The sequence below is a fragment of the Podarcis erhardii genome, assembly GCF_964252035.2.
Source record: "Podarcis erhardii genome assembly, chromosome: 15".
Lineage (NCBI taxonomy): Eukaryota > Metazoa > Chordata > Lepidosauria > Squamata > Lacertidae > Podarcis > Podarcis erhardii.
In genome coordinates this window covers 8,433,792-8,450,068 of record NC_138505.1, presented here as the reverse complement: position 1 = coordinate 8,450,068, position 16,277 = coordinate 8,433,792, and the positions used below count along the sequence as shown (strand labels likewise).

General features: G+C 49.0%; 1 protein-coding gene across 1 annotated transcript; it reads right to left on the bottom strand.

Moving 5' to 3' along the window:
• Positions 1 to 1,754: 1,754 nt before the first annotated feature.
• LOC309330081 (protein S100-A6-like) lies at positions 1,755 to 9,898 on the bottom strand. Its single transcript, XM_081841507.1, has 3 exons — positions 9,754 to 9,898; positions 3,547 to 3,694; positions 1,755 to 1,977 (listed from the first exon to the last, which is right to left on the bottom strand). Exons 2-3 carry the CDS (start codon positions 3,682 to 3,684, stop codon positions 1,843 to 1,845), a joined length of 273 nt encoding a protein of 90 aa, XP_081697633.1. The 5' UTR covers positions 3,685 to 3,694; positions 9,754 to 9,898; the 3' UTR covers positions 1,755 to 1,842.
• Positions 9,899 to 16,277: the final 6,379 nt, after the last annotated feature.

Below are 16,277 nucleotides of genomic sequence, written 5' to 3'. Positions count from 1 at the left end.
TCACAGGTTAAATCTCTGGCGTCTCAGGGTAGAAATGGGAATGCCCCTGTCTGAAACACTGTAGAGCTGTTGCCGGACAATGTGGACAAGACTGAACCAGATCGGCCCAGCAGTCTGGGCTGGCTCCATGTTCTGTGTCATCCCCCACCCAAAAGGGCTTTCAGAATCCCACCCAGCAAATTTATTCTTGATGGTGTTCTTTAAAGGGGCTTTTTCTGTTCGTTGGCTTGGGGTGTGTATGAGACTGGGGGGTACGAACCCCTGCCCCCCAATCAGACTTACCCCTTTGCCCATTCCCCACCGCTGACCAAACCCTTCTCCCTTTACAATTCGTCCTCCCTTCCTACTCCCAAATCCCACCCCCTTTTGCTTGCCTCTTTAGCCCCTTCCATCTTTTTAACATGCACACTGCTTTTGTGGAACAACGGCTTGGTTTCTGTTCAGCGCTATTGTGTGAATCTTTTAAATTGCAAAACATGCTGCTGCAATGGTGTTGACTATGGACCTTCCAAGGTTCCCTATTTTCCAGGGACAGTCCCGGATTTACAGAAGCCGTCCCGGTTTCTGATTCGATCCTGGAATGTCCCATTTTCCCTTAGGACGTCCCTATTTTCATTGGAGAAAATTGGAGAAACCCCATAGCCATCTAAAGGCAGCCCTGTATAGAGAAGGTTTTCTTTTAATGTTTTGTGTACAGTGGTACCTCGGGTTACATACGCTTCAGGTTACAGACTCTGCTAACCCAGAAATAGTGCTTCAGGTTAAGAACTTTGCTTCAGGATGAGAACAGAAATCGTGCTTCGGTGGCACGGCGGCAGCTGGAGGCCCCATTAGCTAAAGTGGTGCTTCAGGTTAAGAACAGTTTCAGGTTGAGAATGGACCTCCAGAACGAATTAAGTACTTAACCCCAGGTACCAGTCTGTTGGAATCCGCCCAGAGTGGCTGGGGCAACCCAGTCAGATGGGCAGGGTATAAATAGATGATGATGATGATGACGACGATGATGATGATGACAATAATAATAGAATAGAAGGTGCTTATTTTCATCTGAAAAATGTTGGTGTGTGTGTGTGTGTGACTAGAGCGCCAATGCTGAAGATGAGAAGAGGCCTGGTGATAGGTCTCGGCCACATCTTCAGGTAGGTATGAGAATTGTTGCTGGCCTGAAGCTCTGGACAGTTTCTGCCAGCTTGGACCACCTTGTGAATATAGGATCCCCCCGGAACCTGCTGTTTCTAAAAATGGCAGCCATTTTGACTTATGCCACTCCTCTCTCCAACAGCCATTTTGTGACTGACACTCATAGCACTTCCCTCAAAAATCCAGATATGCCCGCTGTTCTAAAAATATCGGTGACGCTGCTTTTAGGCCACATTCGCACCATACATTTAAAGCACAACTTCCAACAGTCATGGCTTCCCCTAAAGGATTCTGGGAGCTGTTGTTAGTCAGGGGTGCCGAGACCAGTTATTCCCCTTACAGAGAGTGTGTGTGTTGTTTAGCAATCAATACCTCTTTCTCATGAAATTCTGGGAAATGTAGCTCTGTGAGGGCAAAGCATAGTCAAAACACTCTGTGAAATTATGGGTGGGAATGCCCGTCTCTCCCCCCCCAAAAAAAAACCGGTCCCCTTTTTAATTTCCATTTTTTTCCCTTTCCTTTTTTGCCAAGCATGTAAAGCTGAATGCGTAGGACTTGCGAGTTCACACACCATGGGATCTCTTTGGTAAAAGTCACGGGATGTGGAGCCAAACTTTACAAAACTTAAATTTTATTGGACGTGAAACCGCCTACAGAGGTATAATCCCAAACCACAAAACCTCAACCCACCGGGGTGTACATTTACGAACTCAAAGCTTCGTTGTAAATCATTGCCAGGGCACCCAGGAAAGTGACGTATTCCTGGAAGTTCACCACTTGGTCCCCATTGCGGTCCAGATCTTTCATTAATGCCTGTATCTCTGCATCTTGCAGTTTCTGGAATAGACAACCAAATCACGAATTTAGAATGCTCAGTGGAACAAGGCCTTTGCTTTCCGTTTCAACATTTGAGGCGATTTTCTGGGAAACTTGTGGGGGGGAGGAAGGGTTAGTATGAATACAGTGGTGCCCCGCAAGACGAACACCTCGCAAGACTGAAAACCCGCTAGACGAAAGGGTTTTCTGTTTTGGAGGCGCTTCGCAAAACGAATTTCCCTATGGGCTTGCTTCGCAAGACGAAAATGTCTTGCAAGTTCCTGCGGGTTTTTCTCCCCCCCGCCTTTTCCTAAGCCACTAAGCCGCTTATCAGCTGATCCGCTGATAAGCCGCTTAATAGCTGATCGCTAAAAGCCGCTAAACCGCTAATCCGCTAAACTGTCAATGGGCTTGCTTCGCAAGACGAAAAAACAGCTATACGAAGAGCCTCACAGAACAGATTCATTTCGTCTTGCGAGGCACCACTGTAATAGCATTATTTTTATCGCAGGTGGGGGAAAGCGATGGGAAATGCTGTTGGTGACGCCTTGCTCCTCCTTTAATGCTGTCTGAGTCTCGCTCTGCACATGCACAGAAGGCGTTCTTTATACCCTCCTTTTGGGATTAAGACCTCGCCCTGGCACCCAACTGTCTCCTACACTTTCTCATTTCCTGAGGCCGTCGCGCGACAGATTCGTCTACGTGGCTTCCTGATCATTTGATGGAATTTTAACTGAAAAGCTCCTTTCTTGAGGATTTAGCCCAAAGAGGAAGACTGCTGGGTCATGAAGGGACTGCTTCACCCGCTTCCCACCTGTTCATATCCCCCTGCTCTCTCTCTCCATCCACCCAGATGCTTCTCCACTTGTGGGGAAAGGTCTAGGGTGGGTGGGTGTCCTTCTGTATCCGAGACCACATAATACTGGTCTTGAAAGACCTACATTGGCTCCTAGCACTTTTCAGAGCACAATTCGAAGTGTTGGTGCTGACCTTTAAAGCCCTAAATGGCCACGGTCCAGTATACCTGAAGGAGCGTCTCCACCTCCATCGTTCAGCCCGGACACTGAGGTCCAGCGCCGAGGGCCTTCTGGCGGTTCCCTCCCTGTGAGAAGTGAAGTTACAGGGAACCAGGCAGAGGGCCTTCTCGGTAGTGGCCCCCGCCCTGTGGAACTCCCTCCTACCAGATGTCAAAGAGAACAACAACTACCTGACATTTAGGAGACATCTTAAGGCAGCCCTATTCAGGGAAGTTTTTAATGTGTGACATCTTAGTGTGTTTTTGGTCTTTGTGGAGGCCGCCCAGAGTGGCTGAGGAGGCCAGGCCAAATGGGCGGGGTACAAATAATAAATTATTATTATTACCCCCTCTGGGAGAAAAGCAACAGGGGCAAGCCGTTTTGAGTCACTGGGGATATACAGTAGGTCATACGGCTTAATCTACCCCACCATGGTCACATTGCAGAGCTTTTAATTTGGTGGGGGGCGGGGGGGAGAGACCGCGAGAGACAGGATGTGTCCCTGTGTAGCCCCAGCTTCCTTCGTCCTCAAATAGGAACTCTGAGCATATTTGGTCCTTTCCCCCATCCTCACCGGTCCAATGGTGAGCTCCTTCTGGATCAGCTCCTTCAATTCCTTCTTGCTTAGGGTGTTCTTATCGCCATCCTTGCCGGCGTAGTTGTGGAAGGTGACAACCAGCAGGCCAATAGCTTGGTCAAGAGGTGCTGCCATGGCGAGAGATCTGAAAAAGGGGCAAGACAGAACGGGGAGAGTTCAAGAGGCTGTACTGATTGGGAGGGGAAAGCCGGCCTTCCAAAGCTTTCCTGCTGCCTACCTCTCTAATGCAAAGGGACATGGGTGGCGCTGTGGGTTAAACCACAGAGCCTAGGACTTGCCAATCAGAAGGTTGGCAGTTCAAATCCCCGCGACGGGGTGAGCTCCCGTTGCTCAGTCCCTGCTCCTGCCAACCTAGCAGTTCGAAAGCACCTCAAAGTGCAAGTAGATAAATAGGTACCGCTCCGGCGGGAAGGTAAATGCCGTTTCCGTGCGCTGCTCTGGTTCGCCAGAAGCGGCTTAGTCATGCTGGCCACATGACCTGGAAGCTGTATGCCAGCTCCCTTGGCCAATAAAGCGAGATGAGCGCCGCAACCCCAGAGTCGGTCACAACTGGACTTAATGGTCAGGGGTCCCTTTACCTTTTCCTCTCTAACGCATTTACTTTATTTTTATTTAATAAAAATCCCATAAGCATCACTGCATCTGTGTGAGCGGCAGAGAACAAGTTTAAAGAGCTGCAGGCACGGGTTCGAGTTGCACTTGTTAATGTAAAACAGGGCTGGGGAACGTTTCTTCAGCCTGAGGGCAGGACAGCCTTCCGGGGGCCACAGGCAAAAGTGGCTGACGTGACAAATGTGGATCTTGCCCTTGTACACTAGGCAACTTTCTCTGTACACTACCCTCCGTGCAGGCTAGGAAGAAGCCTCTGTTGGACTTCTAAGCCAGGCAGAAACAAGGAACGTGGAAATAAGGTCTGGCAAGGGGTATGGCTCAGGAGAAAGAGAAAAAATACAACATGGAGAGGGTCCCAAGGGCCAGACAGAGAAGCTGTAGGCCCACATTTAGTTCCTGGGCCTGAGGTTCACTACCCATATTCCTTTTCTTTTTAAAAGTTGGTTCCAGTTTTTGTTTTGACTGCAACAAAGAAAGAAAATATTTAGATGAAGGGGGTGGGGATGTCAGTCTGGTAGCACCACATTCACTGCAAAAATAAGGCAACTGCTTTCCCCAAGGCAACTTTTTTTGGGGGGGGGGGACTTGTTCTACAAGCTTGCAACGTGGTTTGGGTTAAACTGGGAAGGGTATGCATGTAGGGTGCCTATTGGCTAGCATCTGTGATGTCACCTGGTTGCCTCTCTTCACAGTCTGTGGGAGAGTTTCCCAATGCTTTTAGGATGCTTAAAAAAAGTATTAATATAATGCATCGCTTTATAATACTTTTTTTTTTTTTAAAAAAAAAAAGGGTAGCCCATCTGAAATAAGAGGTGAAGGAAGGACTTGTAGCTCAGCGATAAGAGTGTCTGCTTTTTATGCACAAGGTCCTGGGTTCAAATTCCAGCTAGAACTGGGGGAAACCTTTGTCTGAAACTCTGGAGAGCCTCTGCCAATGGTTTGACTCAACAGAACAGCTTCCTATGTTCCGGGGGGGGCAGAGGCCAGGCAGGCTTAGGACTGAGCTATGATTTGTCTTGCAACTAGGCCCACCCACTCACTCACTCACTCACCCATTGTGATAGCCTCTCTTGGCATGGCCTGCTGCCAGGAGACAGTGTGTCCTTGTGGCACTCTGTCATCCTAGCTGATCACAGGGTGCGGTCTCTTAATCCTGGGAAGGAACATGCCCACAGGGGTAAGGACCAGAAGTCTTAGAAGTCACAGCAAGAGGTATTATTTTAGGCTTAATGCTTTTCATGTGCTGCAAGCTGAGCGATGAAAGGAGAACACTTCCCAACCCACATCAAGGCAGCGACTCTCTCTCCCCTAAAAATAAATTAAGATTCCAGTCCTCATGGTTCCAGATTAAGGTCTGGCTTAATTGGGAACAGAGGAAGCTGCAGTATATTGAATCAGAGCAGTGGTCCATCTAACTCACTACTGTCTACACAGACTGGCAGCAGCTCGTCAGAATTTTAGGCAGTGTTTTCAGGGATTGAACCTACAAGGTGCTGTGCTGCAAAAAGTATGATAGGCAGCGGCAGCCACAGCAGTTTCAAGATCCAGTTCTGCAAGTTCTCATTTTTGCACAGTCTTAAGGAAGAATCAACAACCCACCCTGAATCCGTCATGGTTTATGAGAACAGCAGTGGTTTCTAGATGGGGTTTTTTAAGGTGGTGGTGATCTTATCTGGCCTCTTCAGAGAGAGTAAGAAAGCATACAGGGTGTTCTTGCTGTGCGGAAAAAGATCACCACCTTATCTACAGGTGCGATGGCAAACAGAAGGGGCACGGAGGCAGCACATCAAATCCTCACGGGGTCTCTGCCATGGGAGAATATTCACCCAGTGCTTTTCCAGCTGCACTGGCTCCTGGTGGAGTACAGGGTCAGATTTAAGGTGCTGGTTCTGACCTTTAAAGCCCTTCATGGCCTAGGACCGCCTCTCCCGGTATGCCCCACGGAGGACCTTAAGGTCCATAAATAGCAACACTCTAGAGGTCCCATGCTCTAAGGAAGTCAGATTAGCCTCAACCAGAGCCAGGGCCTTTTCAGCACTGGCTCCGGCCTGGTGGAACGCTCTGCCTCATGAGACCTGGGCCCTGCAGGATCTGATTTCTTTCTGCAGGGCCTGTAAGAGTTGTTCCGCCTGGACTTTGGCTTGGGAGTCAATTTGATTCCCTCCCCCTCTTTCTTTTTTTCCTTTCTCCTCCTGTGATGAGGCTGCATTTTAATGTTTAATTTTGTATTTTAATCTTGTTTTTTAAGTTTTTTAAGTTGTATTCATTCAACTTGTTTTTATTATTGGTTGTTAGCCGCCCTGAGCCCGGCCTTCGCTGGGGAGGGTGGGGTATAAATAATAATAATAATAATAATAATAATAATAATAATAATTATTATTATTATTATTATTATTGCTCCCTTTGTTTGCGGTTTGGGGCATCACCAGCACCATCACCCGGGAGGACCCCCGTCCCCCCCAACGCAGTAGCAAATGAAAACCACACAAGGCGCGATGACATGTGCTCGACAGCTAGATTTGTGGAGAGAGAGAGAGAGAGCAAGGCCCAGCCACGCCCTACAGGTGTGCTGCCTCACCACTGAGCAAATTGCATAGGGACCAGTTGCCTGTGGAAATGAGGGCATTGGGGAGCAACCTGGTGCCCTACAGAACTACAGCTCCCATCAGCCTCGGCTGGCACAAGAAGTGGCCAAGGATGATGGGAGTTGTGGTCCAACCACTAACCTGTGGGCCCGCCCTTCAGGATGCTGTTGGACTACAACTCTCATCACCTTTGGCCATTGGCTGATGGGAGCTGTAGTTGTCCCATAGGTCACAAATGCTCCCATTCCTGTTCTAGGATGGCACATAATCACACTCATCGACAACACTCTTATCCCACTTATTCTGTGGCTCCCCACCCCCCCAGCACTCTGGGAAGTGCAGGTAATTTATTATTATCATTAATATCATCATTAATTTGTACCCCGCCCATCTGACTGGGTTGCCACAGCCACTCTGGGCAGCTTCCAACACATATAAAAACATAATAAAATATTAAACATTAAAAAAAACACTTCCCAATACAGAATTGCCTTCATAATAAAAGAATGAACAGGGCTGTTTTCATGGAACTTTCAGCTCCCTGAAAGAACTACAGTTTACAGCATGGGTAGGCAAACGAAGGCCCAGGGGCCGGATCTGCCCCAATCGCCTTGTACAGCGGTGTAGCGTGGGTTGTCAGCACCCGGGGCAAGGCAAGTAATTTGCGCCCCCTAACCCCTAACCTGCCGCCGCCGCCAGCTTCTTCTTGCTGCTGCCTGGGCTGGGGTATTTACGGTAAGGTAGCCACGGCGGCGGCGGCGGGTCTGTGTCAGGTGATCTGAGGCGAGTTGCCGTTGGCGCTGCCGCCCAAACGACGCCGCTTGCCCGGAGGAGGGCAGAGAGGCGTGGAAAATGCAACATGGCCCAGAAGCTGCAGCAGCAGCAGCAGCAGCAGCGGCGGCGGCGGGGGGTGGGGGGGTGGGCTGCGAGGAGGGGCTGCCTGGCGCGCCCTCCGCGGCCCTGACGCGCGGGGACCGCGGCGAGCGCTGAGAGCCGCTGCCTGCCGGACGCCTTCAGCCCGGACGTGCGCACAGCTCGTCGGTTCCGCGAGACATGGGGCTCTGCTACAGCCTGCGCCCGAGGCTCTTCGGTGACTCTGGAGGCGGCGAGCGCGCCCCCCAGATGTTGCGCCCGGTGCGGCCGGCCCCCCCCTGCACCCCCCACGCTACGCCACTGGCCTTGTAAATCTGGCCCGCAGACGGTCCGGGAATCAGCATGTTTTTACACGAGTAGGAAGTGTCCTTTTATTTAAAATGCATCTCTGGGTTATCTGTGGGGCATAGGAATTCGTTCATTATTATTTTTTCAAAATATAGTCTGGCCCCCCACAAGGTCTGAGGGGCAGTGGACCGGCCCCCTGCTGAAAAAGTTTTCTGACCCCTGGTTTACAGGATGCTTGTAGGGAAGTTAAAAGGACATGGCAGTTAAAAGCGGCATGAGGGCGCTTTAAATGTAGGATGCAAACGCTCTACTAATAAAGTAGCAACGAAATTACTGGGACTCTGTGTGCATTATCACGCCTCCCCACCAGAGGCCAGGAGGGCGTGTGGCGCAGTCTTGATGCGCAAAGTTTGCAAGCGGCACAAGCTAAGCAAGCATGAAGGGGGGGGGGGAGCCGTGGGTGCGTGTGATGCCCCACCCTTGGGCAATTCCCTAGTTCTGTCACCCAACACCCCCCCTCCCCAAACATCCTTCCTTTTTCCTGCGCTCTTGCAGTACAGCTTCATGCGTCAGGCTCCAAACTCTCCCCGTTTGGACTCTGGGCGCCTCCCAGTTCTCGAGCAGGGTTGCAAAATTCCTCGGGTGGGGAGCGCAACGCCCACCCACTCCCTCCCCGCAGCCGTGGAAAAACCCCCACATGGCAAAGGCTTGGGTTGGGGGGAAGCGCATTTTGCCCAATGGGAGTAAAGCCGAGGGAATGTAAGTTTCCATTTACAAGGGAGCGGCTCCCTGAGCGCAAAAGAGCGACGCGCTCGCTGCCGTGGTTCGGCGGCGAGAGGAGAAGCGCTCTGCGTATGCCCAGAGGCACCGCCTTTATTGCAGCTCAAATCTCAAACCGGCGGGTGGGGCAGAGGAGAGGGACGTTGAATTCCAGAGCTGTACTAACTCCAGATTTCCCGTTTGCATTTTGGCTTCTGGTTAAGTCGCTTTCAGACTTTCTGCACAAGAGAGAGAGTCTGAAAGCGACTTAACCAGAAGCCAAAATGCAAACGGGAAATCCGGAGTCAGAACAGCTCTGGAATTCAACGCCTCTCTCTTTTGCAGAAAGTGACGCCTAAATGAAAAGAGTAGAAGTAAAGGTTTTTAAGAAAGAGGTTTTAAACGAAAGAGCACCCAATATTTGAATGGAGGAGGAACATCATTAAATAAACCATTGTACCCTTAACTTGGGAGGGTGACCCACTGAGCTCAACGGGACGAAATACCGTTAAATAAATTACAATATCAATATATAATCAATTGCACGTTTAACTTGGGAGGGTGCCCTACTGAGCAAAATGGGACTTAACTTCTGTGTGGGCCCCGGTAAGAATTACGCTGCCATCCTATGCGGTCTTACTTCCGAGGAGACCCGTATAGACTCGCGCTGCTAAGCTGCTCTCCTGTACTTAGCAGTGTGCAAACCTCGTTGAACTGAAGGGGGCTTACTTCCGAGTAGACCTATCGGATCTCCCTGTTAAGAACGAGGGAGGGGAGGGCTAGGCAAAAGGATCTTTCTGATAGGGCAGAAAGGATATTAAAAGGTTCGACTTTTTTTCCAAACTATTCCTAGGTTAGCGGGGAGGAAACCGCGTCTCTGAAATGGTCTCTCGACTGTCCCTAAGGAGGAAAAAAGAACAGGGGAACTAGGAATGAGGGGCACATCTGGAGCAAAAAAGCGACACATCTGGCTCACTGGAGTGGGGAAATCTTCTGCAAAAGCTCAGGAGATGATGGGAACGAAATGGAGGAGCCGTGGATGGGAGGAGCAGAATTCAAGACTTACCAGAAGCGAGATGGTCCGGTGCTGAGTGGCAGGTAGCGAAGGGGAAAGTGGTAGTCCACAGCTGGGGCAGCTGGACTTAATAGGCAGAGGCGGAGCCGAGGCTGTCCCAGGAGGCAGCTGATTGGATGCAAAGAGGAACAACGCCCCCCCTTCCCCAAAACTTTCTGTGTATTACAAACTCCACCTTTATTTGCTGTATTAACTCTTAACTCTTTCCCAGGTTCCAGAACCCTCCAACACTTCTCAGGTGCAGAGAGAGGGGGGGAGGGAAGAGAGACCTTTTCCCAAATTCCACCCAGAGGGCTAGAAACTTGTCATTTCTTAACTTTCGCAGACTTTCTCTCTTTGCTCTGTGCCTCACTTTCCCTTTCCAGCTGAGTTTCCTTCTTTCCCTTCCATCCACCCACCTCTCTTTGTCTCTTCTTTTCCCTCTGTGCCTCAGTTTCCCCTCCAGGTGTTCGTTCGGTCCTGCGTTTGCTCTTGCTCTTGTGCCTCAGTCCCCCCCCCCGTGTCCGTCTGTCCGTCCTTCAAATCAAACTGGGATTTGACGAGCCCTTAAACACACAGCCGGATCCTCCGATCATTTTCAAAGAACGTGTGTGTATACATACATACCGTATTTTTTGCTCTATAAGACTCACTTTTTCCCTCCTAAAAAGTAAGGGGAAATGTGTGTGCGTCTTATGGAGCGAATGCAGGCTGCGCAGCTATCCCAGAAGCCAGAACAGCAAGAGGGATCGCTGCTTTCACTCTGCAGCAATCCCTCTTGCTGTTCTGGCCTCTGAGATTCAGAATATTTTTTTTCTTGTTTTCCTCCTCCAAAAACTAGGTGCGTCTTGTGGTCTGGTGCGTCTTATAGAGCGAAAAATACGGTATATGCCCAAGCACGTGAATAAGCCGATTTGATCTTGTTCTTTTTAAAAAAAATAAATAAATAATTATTAACAATTTCAACATAACAATACAGTATATCAAAACATATCATATTCATTATTTTCCCCCTTTTCCCCATTCCCCATCAAACCCTCCCCCCCGAGACTTACCTCAGTCTCTGATTTCTCTGCATATTATAAAATTATTGCAATCCTTATATTATCTATCTACCATGTTATCAACCACTAAATTTGTGTGTGTTGTGGTCTGGTGCATCTTATAGAGCGAAAAATACAGTATATATATTAGGGGCTGCTGTCTCTGCCCAGCCTACCCCTTTCCCCTGCCCCCCTCCCTTGATATCTAACTCACCCCCTCGCCTATCCCCCCCCCTCTATTGGCAGCCATGCAAATAACTGAGCATGGTGACACCTTACGTCTTTATGCATATATATATGTGCCTGTTTATTTTCTAACTTTATTTTATTTTCTGTTTATTTTCTAACTTGCTGTATGGAAATTACAGTGGCACCTCGGGTTACAGACACTTCAGGTTACAGACGCTTCAGGTTACAGACTCCGCTAACCCAGAAATAGTACCTCAGGTTAAGAACTTTGCTTCAGGATGAGAACAGAAATCTTGTGACGGCGGCAGCGGGAGGCCCCATTAGCTAAAGTGGGTGCTTCAGGTTAAGAACAGTTTCAGGTTAAGAACAGACCTCCAGAGCAAATTAAGTTCTTAACCAGAGGTACCACTGTACCTTTTCAAAGCATGGCAACAGGCAAAGACTTACAGCAAGACTCACTGCCCGGTCACCCCCATCCTCATATTTACAGAATACCTTCTGCCTGCTTCCTACAAAACCAGTTGTACCAGTTCCTTTAAGAGCGATAAATGAGCGTGTGGCCTTGCCAAGGAGATTTGCTTGGATGTCTCATTTTCACACAAGGGGCCACCTTCCCTTCCGAGTGACCTGCCAGTGGTTGGCGGGGCTGGAAGCAGAACTAACGAATATATGCGTGCAACTTTTCTGTTGTTGGGAACCGTAGTTTGCCAGCGGGTCTCCAAACAGCTCTCAGCACCCTGAAGAAACTACAGTGCTACCCTGTTACCTAGTCCCTGTTCCCCGCCCTTGTTGACACTCAGACCTCTCGCTCTCCCTAGCTAGCAACGTTCCTCAGATTCTCCAATACTTTCTCTCTGGGCTTTCACATATAGGACAGGGTGTGCGTGGAATGAAAGGATACCGGTTTGCATGTGAGTTGATTTGCTAACATGTACGTACTGGTGCCAATTTGAAAATGATTACTGTATTTAAACAGGAATCCGGGACGTGTCAGCCTCACGGTGACTGGGTGATGTGGGTGCCTGTTCAGTCTGCCGCACGGGTGTTCGGTTACCTGCAGACGGGCAATTTCATCACTTCTCCCTTTTGGAGTTCCTTATCCTTAAGCTTGGACGCGGGTGGCGCTGTGGGTTAAACCACAGAGCCTAGGGCTTGCTGATCAGAAGGTCGGTGGTTCGAATCCCCGCGACGGGGTGAGCTCCTGTTGCTGTGTCCCTGCTCCTGCCAACCTAGCAGTTCGAAAGCACGTCAAAGTGCAGGTAGATAAACAGGTCCGGCGGGAAGGTAAACGGCGTTTCTGTGCATTGCTCTGGTTCGCCAGAAGAGGCTTAGTCATGCTGGCCACAGGACCTGGGAGCTGTACACCGGCTCCCTCGGCCACTAAGCGAGATGAGCGCCACAACCCCAGAGTCGGTCACGACTGGACCCAATGGTCAGGGGTCCCTTTACCTTTACTATCCTTAAGCCAGATCAGATACGGCCATTCAAATGGAGCTGGAGTGGACCAAAGCGGCCCTCCAGCTTCTCTGCCTGGCCCTCGGAATTCTCCCCAGCCACACCCACTTTCTCCAGGCCATGCCCCCTCACTGCCCTTGCTTTGCCCTTGCTTGACACGCTCCTTGAGTGTTTTTGCCTGGCAGGAACGTGTCTTTGCTCTCTGGTAATGTCTCAATACTTCCCCGATTGGGGGGGATAAGTGTATATATGTGTGTGTGTGTGTGTGTGAGAGAGAGAGAGAGAGAGAGCGCGCTAGCTTACTGTACAAAGATAAAGCTGACTATTTTTGAACTATATAAATAAATATTTTAATATGATGAATTTGTGGTCAGGATTCGAACTATGAGCAACAGAAAGAATTATGGCTATGATATTTAAAAAGGGAAGATAGGGTGCCACAAAGGGGTAGAATTAAAAAACACCGCGGAAAATGGGATGGGAAGTCGATAAAACAAAAGAAAAAAATATTATGTATTGGAATTTTATGTGAAATTTTTAAAAATTTAATTAAATGATTTTTTATTCTTTTAATGTTGACACTTGTTGCTCCTCACTGGTGTGTGGCCCCTAAAGCATTACCAAGAAGGGAAGGCGGCCCTCAATCTAATAAAGTTCCCCCCTCCTTGCAATACAGGACAGGGCACGTGACCAGCCTATCCACCAATCAAAATTGAGATGCTCTTGTGCACAGTGGTAGTGGGGATTGACTGGTAGGGCAGAAGGCAGGGAGCCTGACAGTAGGTGGCGCCAGAGTCGATGACAGGCAGAGCCCATGAATCCTTCTTTTGTCCCCATCCTCCTCCTCCTCCCTGCTGAGGAGGAATCCTGAGACTAAGGAAGAGGAAGCAGTTGTAAGAAGGAAGGAAGGCTTGGGGCAGGTCAAGGCTGGTGGGGTGAGTACCCCCTTTCCCCCTAATGGGCCAGCCCCCTCGCTGCAAATTGTGCAATGCCTTCATTATCAGATCAAGGGGCGCTGGCTAAATTCTGCCCTGCAAAATTGCTGCTGCTTTGTTTATTTTGGCCCTCTGTGTTCCAGTTTTCATTTTCTCTGCAACAGCCTCCTGCCTCACCCCGCATTGCCAATTAAAAAGTAATGGATGGTATTTCTCCCCCCCCCCTTTTTTCTCTCTGGGGAAAAACACATTAGATCAAACGTAATTACCTCCTGTAAAATGCATGCATTGCAGCCCAGCCAAGGACCACACACCAGGGCATGAGCAGCCCTGCAAAATTGGCTCGGAACGACACAGAACCGTTTGGAAGGCCTTCGCTTCCTCCCAAAATTGCCCAGAGGATTGTGAGCACGTTTGAATGCATCCGAAACAGATGCGACCCGCAAGGAAAGGTTGCCGTGTGTTCCCGCTGAGGGTTGTAGCTAACAAGCCGCACCCTCTTCCAGGAAACTCCATTCCGTTCTCCCTCCTTGCTGCCCTGGTTTTTCTGTTCTCTTCCATCCCAGGTGAGCCAACATAGGAATCTCCCTGACACCAAGTCAGATCATTGGTACACCTGCACACAGACAGTGCTTTCTCTAGGATTCAGACACGGAGTCTCTCCCAACCCTACCGGGAAATGGCACTGGGGATCGATCCTGCGACCTTCTGGATGCCAAACAGCTGCTCTTGCACTGGGCCACGCCCCTTCCCTATAACATCCTGCAGCCGCGGAGCACGTTCTGCCCTCGTTGGACAGGGTTCCCTTCCATGTAAGGTTTTCTTTTCCCAGCCTAAATATGTGTTTTTGGGTAGTTCTGCAAACTTTGATATGGCCGGCCCTGACATTAGGTAGTGCAAGGGTCTGCTTCAGGCTGGATGTGGGTAGTTCCACAGGCTGGAAGCTGCTGGTTGCTGCCTTCTGCAGGTTTGTTTTATATATATATGTTTTGAAATAAAAAAAATTAAGGTCATAATATATATTATAAATGTTCATAACTGCACCAACCAAGCATGTACATCGATATATAAACCACATGTCTGAAAAGTCCTAAAACCATTTTGTCCCTTCCAAATTGACCTCAAACACTTCTCTGCAAGGTCAAAGGAAAATGGAAAAGCCTCCCCATTGTCTCCTCCTTCACAAATCCTATCTTAAGGGTATGTCTGTGTATGAATAGGGTGAGCCTGTGACCTGGCTCAGGAACTAAGTATTTATCATTACAAAAGACCGGCCAGGCTCCCCAGGGTATTCAACCAAGTGACCATTAACAGGTCTGCCTGACAGGAGATAAACAACGCACTCAGATTTCTGTTGTAGACCGCCCTTTCTGTGATGTATGTATGATGTTTCTGGGGGTGGTCTTGGACTCCAGGGCAGGCAATTTAAAATGTCTATATAAGGGCGGGCACACCTGGGTTCAGGGTCCTCCTTCTTTCCTGCTTGTGGGGGGAGCACCCTGTTCCAACAGTTCAATAAAGATCAGGCTTACTATCTGGTTTGCTTCCCAATATTCTCTGGTTGGCCTCTGTTATTTTCTCCGACCGATGGAGAACCTACAAAGGACTCTGTAAGGGCTCTTGTGTTCCCCATAAAGGAATAAGGGCAGATTTTTGTTTATTACAGTTTAAATCAACCAGCCATTTGCATATTCGTCAGTGAATTCACCCCATCCTTTTCCCGGGTCTCCTTCCTTTCACCTGGAACAGAGCCCAGCTCCTCGGCTGAACAAACACCGGCCTTGAGTCCACATCAACCTGCTATGGCAATGAATAGGAAACCTGAGCACGCATGAATGAGATCATGCCTCTGAGAGCTTCTCTGTTCTCTGTTCGCTCCAGGTGCAACAGGAAACCTTTGTTTACAAAAGGAAGTGTTCTCTAGCAAGGATTGGAGAGAGCCTGAGTCCCTCCAGGCATTGTGGGAACCCGACTCTGCTCCAGTCCTAGCTAAGGATGGGCAAATGTTGCCCATATCAGTTTCTCAACTCCCCAGGGTTATCTTCTGTTCTCCACATTACCACACCTGTTATGTACTGAAGTTCTCACGCTGGGCCAGCAGGGGGGTACTGTAGATAGTTATGCAAATGAAGGATCAAAAGTGACATTCAGTGATTGGATAGTTTTTATGCAAATGAAGGATCGAAAGTGACGTTCAGTGATTGGATAGTTTTAGAAAGTTGCTACAGTAACGTTGTACTGGAGCTCTATATAAGCAGACTGACTGAGCCCTTCAGTTAGTTCTGTTCTGGCCTCTGAATAAACAAGAGCTGTTTGAAGAATTGCTGTGTCGTCTGATATGCTCACCCACAACTTAACAACACCGGCTCGTGGTTCTGCCTTCAAAGGGGGGTGTATGCCACCTTGATCATCTCGGAGGTAAGGTGGAATATAAATGTAAAAATAAATAAAATGGTTTTTGTACTGCTTAGAGCCTATTTTGGCCTTTGCAGGATAAATAAATACACATTATTATTCGTAGCTCGGCCCCTCTCAGAAAACCCTCGGTTCACTTACTTTGGAGTAAGCCCTGTGGAACCCACTGGGACTTACCGCCGTCTTAAATGCAGATCTGAGTTTTGTCTCAAAGGAAAGGGCACTGAGATTGTATCTCAGCTGGGTTTTCATTGGGCATTGCCACCTAGTGGCAAAAGGAAGCATTACACTTCCTGTCTGCCTCCACAGAACTTCCTGCCTGCCTGATCTACAGAGACTGGTCTCCTTATCCAGAAAAGACTTTGAAGCATCTTGTGGGGCCACTTGTCAACTCTTTCATTTTAAAGTTGGCAATTTGTGGGTGTGCTTGCTAATATCAAATCTGAGTGTTGGCCTATTGACAACACAGCTCAGCAGTGGCTTCCAAGGGCTTTAAACA